This window comes from Somniosus microcephalus, chromosome 31 (genome assembly GCF_052327205.1).
Source record: "Somniosus microcephalus isolate GS21.2 chromosome 31, FLI_Smic_1.0, whole genome shotgun sequence".
NCBI classification, from domain to species: domain Eukaryota; kingdom Metazoa; phylum Chordata; class Chondrichthyes; order Squaliformes; family Somniosidae; genus Somniosus; species Somniosus microcephalus.
This window is the reverse complement of record NC_141017.1, coordinates 30,092,511-30,104,810: the sequence shown is the minus strand read 5'-3', so window position 1 is coordinate 30,104,810 and position 12,300 is coordinate 30,092,511. Positions and strand designations below refer to the sequence as shown.

At 49.1% G+C, this 12,300-nt stretch overlaps 1 protein-coding gene across 1 annotated transcript in view; it reads left to right on the top strand.

Moving 5' to 3' along the window:
* LOC147097685 (tetratricopeptide repeat protein 39A) overlaps positions 1 to 12,300 on the top strand; it is a 78,240-nt gene that overhangs the window by 15,510 nt on the left and 50,430 nt on the right. Inside the window, exon 2 of the mRNA XM_085971692.1 lies at positions 11,411 to 11,515. Within this exon, the coding sequence (XP_085827818.1) occupies positions 11,411 to 11,515 (105 nt within the window). The remainder of the gene's footprint in view (positions 1 to 11,410; positions 11,516 to 12,300) is intronic.

The window sequence follows — 12,300 nt, the reverse complement described above, 5'->3', positions numbered from 1 at the left end:
TTGAATGTTTAAATGTCTTAATCCAAATGTACACTCTCGGGAGCCGCAAGCCTACGTTTCGTTGTACTGCACTTGTGCACTAACAATGACAATAAAAGTTGATTTGATTTTTGATTTGATTTGAATTAGAGCCAGGCCGCTCAGGGGTGATGTCAGGAAGCACTTCTTCACACAAAGGGTGGTGGAAATCTGGAACTCTCTCCCCCCAAAAATCTGTTGAGGTTGGGCGGGGGGCGGGGGTCAATGAAAATTTCAAAACGGAGATTGATAGATTTTTGTTCGGTAAAGGTATCGCGGGATATCGATCCAAGGTGGGTAGATGGGATTATAATACAGATCAGCCATAATCTAATTGAATGGTGGAACAGGCTCGAGGGGCAGACTGGCCAACTCCTCTTCCTATGTGGGTCATGTCCACTTGAATTTTGCTGAACCTGGGCATTCACTTTATATATAGAAGCAGACCAGAGGAGACTTTCATCTCGGCAATCTGGGTTGGATTTGAGCACAAGAACCTTTAAGAACATGAATAGACCATTAGCTTGCCCATTTAAAAAAAAAATGTGGTTTGCCTTCACGGTTGGCATTTTTGACTGGCCCGATTAGATGTTTCTTTTGAAAATGAAGAACTGTAATGTTGCTGAACTTTACCTTTCAAAAGGTTGGCCAAAGCTGATGGTTCTCAAAAGGACTCCCAACGTTACATTGAAGAAGTGGGAGACTTGAGGTAGTGTGGAAATGGAACAGGAGAAAGAAAGACTTGCATTTCTATAACGCTTTACAGCCAATGAAGTACTTTTTGAAGTGCAGTCACTGTTGTAATGTAGGAAACTCAGCAGCCGATCTGCGCACAGCAAGCTCCCACAAACAGCAATGTGATAATGACCAGGTCATCTGTTTTTAGTGATGTTGATTGAGGGATAAATATTGGCCCAGGTCGCCGGGGAGAACTCCCCTGCTGTTTTTCGAATTAGTGCCGTGGGATCTTTTAGCTTAAACTGAGGATCCGTCTGCTCTCTCAGGTGAACATCTCATCTGAAAGACGGCACCTCCGGCAGTGCAGCGCTCCCTCGGCACCGCACTGGGAGTGTCAGCCTGGATTTTTGTGCTCCAGTCCCTGGAGTGGGACTTGAACCCACGACCTTCTGACCCAGAGCACAAGTGTGCTGCCCACTGAGCCGCGGCCGACACCAGAAATAAATTATTTTTTTTGGTTCTGCTTTCATGCTATTTTGGACACTAACAAATGGACTGACTTTGTTGCCAACCCTAACCGTGAGGCTTTACAAGAAATGAACCTCGAGTGCGTTTGGCGAATGTACAAAGAATGCTGGGGAATGGTTTTTAACGTTGCTTTGTGGGAAATTCCAGCAAGCTCTTTGGTCATTGGCCTAACAATAGATTTGTGCTGACTTTTATTTCTGAGTAGTGCTGCCTTACAGATTGAATAATGGCCCAGAAATTCGGGTCGGGGGCTTCCCACAGGTGCAAGCCTCCGACCTGCACTTACCTAGCGCACCGGCCGTTGAGCTGTGGGCCTGCGTGGGATTCCGATCCTGGGCCTGCTCCAATTGCCGGAGCGCAGTGCTTGTGTATCCCAGGGGCGCAGTTAGTTCGATGCGTCCCGTGGGATCACGTGGGCCATGGGGAGCCAATGGTAGGAGGGAATGTTTCATTCATAAATTTGACAGGAAGAGCTGTCAAACCTATAAATACTATAAGCCCCAAAACATCACTAAAACTTCAAATACATTTTTTTAAAAATCACATTTTAAAAATAACTATAAATTACATGAAATAACTATTTTAAACAATAAATTAAATTTTTGAAAAAATTAATTACATTTTCTAACGAGGCTAAAAATAAACTTACCTTTCTTTAAAGTATTTAAAAATAATAAACCTGTGGAAAAAATGTTTTAATTTTACTTAATTCACCACTTACCTTGTTAAAAGCAGGCCTTGCGACTGCTTTTTAAAAACGTAGCTCCTGGAGACTTACCCTCCCGGAGAAACCTGTTTTTAAAAAAAAAAAAAAAAATGGAAGTTCCAGGCGTACGCGCTGCCTCTCCGGCGCACGCGTTCGACCTGTGAACCCCTTCCTTCAAGGGAACGGAAGTTCCGGTTTCCCGCGCATGCGCAGTGCATGCACGAAACCGGCACTTTCATTGGGCCTACGCGTGAGTACCCCGTGCGTACTCACCCGTGGGGACCCGAAATTCTGGGCCATTAATGAGTCTGAGGGAATTTCTACGTCTTATGTTGGGAAGAGGCAGCATGAACATAAACCGCCTAGACAAATCTAAACAAAGTTATGGCAGTTCCATGGAAATTCCCGGCCCTTGTTTTGCTTGAAGAGGTGATGCCAGTGTGCTGTAGGTGATGACAAATGACATGAGCTGTGGCCGTGGCGCGCTATCCCTCCTCGTCCTTCTTGACCTCTCTGCAGCCTTTGATACGCTTGACCACGTCCTCTCCTCCAACGCATCTCGTTCATTATCCAGCTGAGTGGGACTGCCCTCGCCTGCTTCCACTTTTACCTATCTAATTGTAGCCAGGGAATCTCCTTTGTCTCTTTACCTGTCCTATCACCATCTCGTCTCGCCTTGAATATCTCTTAATGTCTCTTCACCTCACAGAACTTACTTTTGTTCTTTCATCCCATCCCCCATTTCCCAGCTCCCACACTTGCTTTTAATCTGTTTCATTTCCTGCTTTTTCTCTCCGTTCTGAAGAAGGGTTTCGACCTGAAACGTTGACTCTATTTCTCTCTCCATGGATGTTGCCTGACCTGCTGAGTATTTCCAGCATTTTCTGTTGTTATTTCGGATTTCCAGCATCCGCAGTATTTTGCTATTGTATTAGTCTTTGGTTCACTGCCACCTCTCTTCTAGGAATGCCCAACCTGAAGAAGTTCTGCTCTTCTCTTCGACGGGATCTCCATTTGGCTCTTCAACCTTGTTCATCTTCATTGCTTTCAGTTTCTCTCGTGTTTGATCAGGTTTTCTCTCTCCCACATGGCAGCTGTCTCTCACTCTGCCAGCGCATTTCACACTTCATCTAGAGCCATCCTTTGTCTCTTTACCTGTCCTATTACCATCTCGTCTCGCCTTGAATATCTCTTAATGTCTCTTCACCTCTCCCAGACCTTCCCCTTTGTTCTTTCATCCCCTCCCCCATTTCCCAAGCCCCCAAACTGGCCTTTTAATCTGTTTCATTTCCTGCTTTTTTTCTCAGTTCTGACGAAGGGTTTCGACCTGAAACATTGACTCTGTTTCTCTCTCCACGGATGTTGCCTGGCCTGCTGAGTTTTTCCAGCATTTTCTGTTGTTATTTCGAATCTCCTGCAATGGCTTCTCTTCCCACCACTGCACCGTTACCTCCTGAAGAGCCCACAAGAATCCACCCTCTCCTATTTCTCACCGACACGCTGCCCCTCGGCGACATCATCTGAAGACACAACGTCCGCGGAGTTCCATGTTGTATGCTGACGACATTCAGCTCTGCCTAACCACCACCGCTCTCTCCCCCTCCACTGCAAGTTGCTGTTGTTGATAACTCTCGGAGTTTGATGCCCCTGGTGCCAGGTTTCCTCCAGTATCTCATCCAAATGGTCATTGCACACCTGTGAATTTAGACAGCGAGTGCTGGCAGTGGGTGACCGTGGGCAAATCACGGCTGAGGTACCACCAACACTGCCTCCGCACGATCCTGCCAATCCATTGGCAGGATAGGCGCACCCACGTCAGTGTTCTTACTCAGGCCAACGTCCCCAGCATCGAAGCTTTGACCACGCTCGATCAGCTCCGATGGACGGGTCACATCATCCGCATGCCCGATACGAGACTCCCAAAACAAGCGCTCTACTCGGAGCTCCGACACGGCAAGAGAGCCCCAGGTGGGCAGAGGAAGCGCTTCAAGGACACCCTCAAAGCCTCCTTGAAAAAGTGTAACATCCCCACCGACACCTGGGAATCCCTGGCCCAAGACCGCACAAAGTGGAGGAGAAGCATCCGGGAAGGCGCTGAACACCTCGAGTCTCTTCGCCGGGAGCAAGCGGAAGCCAAGCGCAAGGAGCACACGTCAACCCAAGCACCCCACCCACCCACCCCTTCAACCACCATCTGCCCCACCTGTGACAGAGACTGCAGGTCCCGCATCGGACTCATCAGTCACCTGAGAACTCATTTTTAGTGTGGAAGCAAGTCATCCTCGGTTCCGAGGAACTGCCTAAGAGAGAGAGATCACAGCTGAGCCTGACCATGTTCTCCCCTGACTTCCACGCGCATTCCCTTTCCAGCGGGGATCAGGAGCAGGAAGCTTGGCTGATTTTTCCCATCCTAATCCGGGGCCCTGTAGACTAAATTGTACCATCACAACTGCTACCACGGCTGAAATCAGTTAACGCAACACAGACTGAGAATGAAACCTGAGTAGCAGCTGGTCTCTACCACCCAGCTACACACTGTCCTTGCCAAATATACCATTAGGAGAACTGTCCTGAGATATAAGTTGCAATAGAGGAAGTACCTAACCCGTCCTTTGTAATCAAGACCGTTGGGTTGGGCTTTTTCCTGGCAAAATGGATGAAATCTTGGAATTAAAAAAAAAAATGTGTTTATGGGATCTGGGCGTCGCTGGCAAGGCCAGCATTTATTGCCCATCCCTAGTTGCCCTCGAGAAGGTGGTGGTGAGCCGCCTTCTTGAATCGCTGCAGTCCGTGTGGTGAAGGTACTCCCACAGTGCTGTTAGGGAGGGAGTTCCAGGATTTTGACCCAGCGACGATGAAGGAACGGCGATATATTTCCAAGTCAGGATGGCGTGTGACTTGGAGGGGAACTTGGAAATGGCGGTGTTCCCAGGCGCCTGCTGCCCTTGTCCTTCTAGGTGGAAGAGGTGGCGGGTTTGGGAGGTGCTGCTGAAGAAGCCTTGGCGAGTTGCTGCAGTGCATCTTGTAGATGGTCCACACTGCAGCCACGGTGCGCCGGTGGTGGAGGGAGTGAATGTTTAAGGTGGTGGATGGGGTGCCAATCAAGCGGGTTGCTTTGTCCTGGATGGTGTCGAGCTTCTTGAGTGTTGTTGGAGCTGCACTCATCCAGGCAAGTGGAGAGTATTCCATCACACTCCTGACTTGTGCCTTGTAAATGGTGGAAAGGCTTTGGGGAGTGAGGAGGTGAGACACTCGCCACAGAATACCCAGCCTCTGACCTCTTGTTGCCTAAGTATTTATGTTGCTGGTCCAGTTAATATGATCTCCAAAGCCCTTGATTCAATTCCCGGAATGCATTGTAATAAAAATGGAACTTGATTTATTCCGTCCTGCTCTTTACCAATCGTGTAACCCACACAATTTGAATGAGTAACAATATTTACATGAGGGTGGGTGCCATTTAAAGAAGCTGTGATGTAATATTTACTTTTGGAACGTTACCATATTATTTATGACACACTTTTCTCGAGCAGAGAGAGAAGTCATGTTTTTCTCGTGGCCGCTCTCCTGAAACAATGTTGGGCCAAACCTTTTTCAAATGCCTCCCATCACTTGCAGCCCAACAAGTCGCTGCATGGCTGTTCCTGACTACATTGCTTTCATTCCCAAGAAGGGAGATTTAACTAGCACTTCTTCATAAATACAGCTGCTCTTTAATGAGCCTAGGCTGGTTTTTAACGGCTTTGTATTTTCTATTCCTGTTTTTCTTTTGTTCCAAGAATGTTTTCCCTCTGGTGATTCCTGCTGTTCAACCAGTCATCTTTAAACGCGCAAGAGCAGGCCTGGAGGCTTCGGTTAAGAGTGGGGGAACCTCCTGCTCTACCCATGGCTTAGTGGGCAAGACCATCGACTTGGTGTGACACTGAGCTATACAGATCTAGGAGGTCCACCAAAGCGTGTCTGAGTTGGCCGATCTCTTCAAGACAGTAGTGGCATGGGCAAAGGATGGGGCTACCAGTCGAGATTCCTGTTCCTGATCACTTTTTATAGTGGCCCGGTTTTGTAAAGTGCATGCAGATATCAGATGGGGACAATATCGAGCTCAACTGTGTGTCCATCCACCACTATGACACGACCTATGATGGAATCAAGGCAGGTCGATGGAGTTGAGATGCAGGTCAGCCATTATCTAATTGAATGGCAGAACAGGCTGGAGGGGCTGAATGGCCTGCTCCTGTTCCTATGGCCTCCTGAAACTAAAACTGAAGAATAACTCGGCAAAGTGCAGGCTGCTGACGCCCCCGTAACTACAGCCCGGCATAAATCACCACCACTGGGATGGAAGACGGGAGAAAACTAGGGCGGGGGAAGGAATGGGAAATCTGGCTGAGTTTTCATGATTGCCGACTTTCTCCCCTCTTCTCATGAAAGGTGCTGTCTCTTTATTGAAGTACTTGATCATGAGAAACATCAAAGCCCCAGCTTGGGAGAACCCTCTACTGCCAGCCGGGCCAAGATCACTATCTGGTGGCTCCTGCTTGTTTATATATTCCGCACTGATACCGCAGTAAGGGACAGCATTTTCATGCAGAGAGGGGAGAAAAACGTCGATAACATAAGAAATAGGAGCAGGAGTCGGCCATTCGGCCCCTCGAGCCTGCTCCGCCATTCAATAAGATCATGGCTGATCTTCGACCTCATCTCCACTTTCCTGCACTATCCCTTGATGCCCTTAATATTCAAAAATCTATCGATCTCTGTCTTGAATATACTCAACATCTGAGCCTCCACAGCCCTCTGGGGAAGAGAATTCCAAAGATTCACCACCCTCTGAGTGAAGAAATTTCTCCTCATCTCAGTCCTAAATGGCCGACCCCTTATTCTGAGACTGTGACCCCGGGTTTAGACTCCCCAGCCAGGGGAAACATCCTCCCTGCATCTACCCTGTCAAGCCCTGTAAGAATTTTGTATGTTTCAATGAGATCACCTCTCATTCTTCTGAACTCTAGAGAATGTAGGCCTAGTCTACTCAATCTCTCCTCATAGGACAATCCCCGCCCGATCCCAGGAACCGGTCTGGTGAACCTTCGTTGCACTCCCTCTATGGCAAGTATATCCTTCCTTAGGTAAGGAAACCAAAACTGGACACAATACATTGACGTGTCGGCTGTCCTAGTAACTGCTGACTCATTGGTGGTGGTTTGGGAGATGGATTACAGTAAGTAGACAAAGATTTCACAAGGGCTTTCAGAAAAGAGGAGAGGACAACAAACCCTGACTGGAAAAAGCATTGAGGGATTGGATGGTGCAATGGGTTAGACATTAGCCCTTTCATTACCTTGAAGTTTTAAGAAGGCAAATTACGTCATCTATTACTTTTTAAGGAATCTATCTTCAGGAAGATTGGTGGCTAAATTTGGTTGATTTGCGCCCCCTAAGAGGGCGCTAACGGGGCGCAGATCAACTAGCGCCTGGGCGCGGCGCCGCTAACGCCTCCCGTGAAATTCAGCGGGAGGTTAGCGGCGGCGCTAACCGTTAGCGCCGCGCCGCCGGCGATGACATAATCGCCGTGCGCAGCGCCCTGCTCGCGCCCCAGCTGTAATATTGGGTGGCGCCCCCCCCTCCCGACTTACCACTGGACGCTATGTCCGCCGGGGTTAGGGGGGCCTACCTGCGGCTGAGGCGGCGCTAGTTAAAGAGGAGGCGGCGGGTTGCCATTTTTGTTGCTGGCCACTTGCCCCCGTTGCTGTCCCCGGCCCCCGTGAAGCCCCCCCCACCCCCCCGGCGGGGTGTTGGCTGCTTTCCCCAAAGGGGGCGCTACCCAATTTTTACCCCATTATTTTTTGTGGGGGACCTGGATTCAAATTCAGCTCAGATTGATGGTCTGTTCTGCCTACTTGCTGTAAGAGGCCCTGTGTAAAGTGACTTTTAGGGGTTTCAACCCAGTTCCCACTGAGCATGGGTCCACAATATAAAACCACATCTAACTCGGTGCTAAATCGGCAATGTCACTTTGCGACAGCTGGTGTGGGAAATAGAGAACTATCACGCTAAGTGCAGCAGCGGGGGATCTGTCCTTGGGTTGGAGCTCCAATGAGATTTGAGACATGTAGTTGGGGCAGAGCAGAGGGGGCTTTATTCTGCATCTAACTGCATTATTGCTTATAGGAAGGCATCTATGGAATTCTCTACCCCAGAGGGCTGTGGAGGCTCGGTCGCTGAGTATATTCCAGGCTGAGAGCGATAGATTTTTGGATGCTAAGGGAATCGAGGGATATGGGGATAGTGCGGGAAGTGGAGTTGAGGTAGAAGATCAGCCCTGATCATATTGAATGGCGGAGCAGGCTCGAAGGGCCGAATGGCCTCCTCCTGCTCCTGGTTCTTATGTTCAATAACTTGCCTCACCATTCGTTTCTCTGTGTTCAGAAGCCTCCTCAATACGTATTTGTTCGACCATATTTCGGTCACCTCTCGAACTTCCTGCTTGGTACCTGTAGCTCCTCCCGTAAAGCACCTTAAGACGTGTTTTTGTTTTTTTGTTATGTAAAAAGCAGTCATTTAAATCGGCGATGGTCGAACTGGAAATGGTTGCATTTCCAGCACTGATACTCCCTCGCCTCAAGGAGCACAAAATTCACAAAAGAAAAGTAGAGTGGAACAGAATTGGGAACCACTCCTGCTCGCCTCCCAACTAGGTTGTCCTGACTCCAGATACCACACGACACAAGTGGAATTAAAAGCGAGAATAAAAAAATTAAAAAAATTCTGCAGAACTGGTGAACTCCTGAATTGTGTTTATGGAGGGTGCTAGGACCTTGGAGTCCTTACTACATTGTTCTCTCATTTTTAGCCACGTAGTATAGACCAGGCAGTAGGTGTTGCAGTTTTAGCAGATCATAGGCAAATTGTACGAGATTTCGATTAATTGATAGTTGGCAGCTTCTCTCAGTAGATGGGGTGATTTAGGTAGTTAGCGACAGGACAAATAGTCCACGTTGTGTTTATGTAATGGGCTTGGCCTTTTCCTGTTCCATTTGTGTGTGTTTTTTTTTATAGATCCTCTCACTCCCAAGGGCACTGAGAAAGACTTGCATTTCTATAGCGCCTTTCACGACCACCGGGATGACCCAAAGCGCTTTACAGCCAATGAAGTACTTTTTCAAGTGTAGCCACTGTTGTAATTTGGGAAACGCGGCAGCCAATTTGTGCACAGCAAGCTCCCACAAACAGCAGTGTGATAATGACCCAGATAATCTGTTTTAGTGATGTTGATTTGAGGGATAAATATTGGCCCCAGGACACCGGGGAGAACTCCCCCTGCTCTTCTTCCAAATAGTGGCCATGGGATCTTTTATGTCCACCTGAGAGAGCAGACAGGGCCTCGGTTTAACGTCTCATCCGAAAGACGGCACCTCCGACAGTGCAGCACTCCCTCAGTACTGCACTAGGAGTGTCGGCCTGGATTTTTGTGCTCAAGTCTCTGGAGTGGGACTTGAACCCATAACCTTCTGACTCAGAGGCAAGATGGCTGAAGTGGCAAGCTATATCTATCTATCTATCATGTGCAACTGGAACCCCAGGAGGCACCAATACAATCTCCCATCTCCAATCTTTCCTGTTTTCTGTCTTGGCTCTTTCTAACGTTCCTTTTTTAATGTATTTTTTGTTCTCGATTCACACTGCACAGCCCCTCTTGTTGAGAGATTTCCTATTGTTTTCTCCTGCAGCCGTGAGATAGAACTAGCCCAGCATTCATGGCGTAGACCATATGGTTTTCATAGAGGACTTTCACTACTGTTGTGAATGCTGGGATCGTCTCACCTTCATAGTTTGCTGTTGCTTTCCCTTGCTCACTGCCGAGAGAAAGCAGAAATCGTCCTGCAAATTACTGGCGCAGTCCGTACTCGCGTGAGACCGCAATGCCGAGGAATGGTGCATGTGGAACTGTACCCCAGCGAGGGATCGATACCTTCAGGGGGAACTGGTACATGTGGAACTGTACCCCAGCGAGAGGTCGATGCCTTCAGGGGGAACTAGTACACGTGGAACTGTACCCCAGTGAGGGATCGATACCTTCAGGGGGAACTGGTACATGTGGAACTGTACCCCAGCGAGGGGTCAATGCCTTCAGGGGGAACTGTACCGCAGCGAGGGGTAAATGCCTTGAGGGGAAACTGGTACACGTGGAACTGTAGCCCAGCGAGGGGTCGATGCCTTCAGGAGGACTGGTACATGTGGAACTGTAGCCCAGCGAGGGATCAATACCTTCAGGGGGAACTGGTACATGTGGAACTGTAGCCCAGCGAGGGGTAAATGCCTTCAGAGGAAACTGGTACACGTGGAACTGTAGCCCAGCGAGGGGTAAATGCCTTCAGGGGGAACTGGTACATGTGGAACTGTAGCCCAGCGAGGGATCGATACCTTCAGGGGAAACTGGTACATGTGGAACTGTAGCCCAGCGAGGGGTAAATGCCTTCAGGGGGAACTGGTACACTTGGAACTGTAGCCCAGCGAGGGATCGATACCTTCAGGGGGAACTGGTACACTTGGAACTGTAGCCCAGCGAGGGATCGATACCTTCAGGGGGAACTGGTACACGTGGGACTGTAGCCCAGCGAGGGGTAAATGCCTTGAGGGGGAACTGGTACACGTGGAACTGTAGCCCAGTGAGGGGTAAATGCCTTGAGGGGGAACTGGTACACGTGGAACTGTAGCCCAGCGAGGGGTCGATGCCTTCAGGGGGAACTGGTACATGTGGAACTGTAGCCCAGCGAGGGGTAAATGCCTTCAGAGGAAACTGGTACACGTGGAACTGTAGCCCAGCGAGGGGTAAATGCCTTGAGGGGGAACTGGTACATGTGGAACTGTAGCCCAGTGAGGGGTAAATGCCTTGAGGGGGAACTGGTACACGTGGAACTGTAGCCCAGCGAGGGGTCGATGCCTTGAGGGGGAACTGGTACACGTGGAACTGTAGCCCAGCGAGGGATCGATGCCTTCAGGGGGAACTGGTACATGTGGAACTGTAGCCCAGCGAGGGATCGATGCCTTCAGGGGGAACTGGTACACGTGGGACTGTAGCCCAGCGAGGGATCGATGCCTTCAGGGGGAACTGGTACATGTGGAACTGTAGCCCAGTGAGGGATCGATGCCTTCAGGGGGAACTGGTACACGTGGAACTGTAGCCCAGCGAGGGATCGATGCCTTCAGGGGGAACTGGTACACGTGGAACTGTAGCCCAGCGAGGGGGTCGATGCCTTCAGGGGGAACTGGTACACGTGGAACTGTAGCCCAGCGAGGGGGTCGATACCTTCAGGGGGAACTGGTACACGTGGGACTGTAGCCCAGCGAGGGGGTCGATACCTTCAGGGGGAACTGGTACACGTGGAACTGTAGCCCAGCGAGGGGTCGATGCCTTTTAGGAGGGGAGCAAATAACAATGAAAAATATTCTAATTATTTTGTTTTAATTTATTTTGTGCAGTGCCCCAAGTGTAGACCTGAAGACCTCCCTGGATGAATGTATGTCAGCTATGGACATGTTTCTCAACAACCAATTCAGCGAGAGCCTGGAGATGCTGAAACTGAGGTAAACTTTCCATTGTTGCCATTACCTTTCACCTCCCCCCCCCCCCCCCCCCCCCCTCCACCCCAAAGCCCATTATACCCGACTTGAACGCATAGTCTAGTCGGTACTAGAGGAGTGCTGCATTGTCAGAGGTGCCATTCTTTAGTTGACACATTAAACCTAGGCCCCCATCGACCTGTTTAGTGGGTTCCGGTGGATGTTAAGGCTCACTGGCTCTATTGAAAAGACAAAAGTGAATCCTCCTGGGATAGAGTAAAGAAAGAAATACTTGCATTTATATAGCGCCTTTCACAACCTCAGGACGTCCCAAAGCGCTTTACAGCCAATGAAGTACTTTTTCAAGTGTGGTCGTTGTTGTAATGTGGGAAACGCGGCAGCCAATTTGCGCACGGCAAGCCCCCACAAACAGCAATGTGACAATGACCAGATAATCTGTTTTAGTGATGTTGGTTGAGGGATAAATATTGGCCAGGGCACACCAAAAACAGATGGACTGCTCATGCACCTCATTTGTGGGATCTTTCTGTGCACAAAATGGCTGCCACAACAACAGAAATGGAACTTTAGAGCAATCCATCGTATGTGAAGTGCACGCGGATGTTTGAGAAGTGCGACAAGCTGCTATGTAAGTTCTTTCTTTAACTTCAGACTGACACCTATGCAGTTTTGAACTGGTTGTCCAGAAATATCTAAATTATTAGACACCAAACATTGGGGGGTTTTTTTGGAAGAAATAAATTAATTTTTCCAGTCACTTCACATCTCCTGAGGATTGATTATCTAGA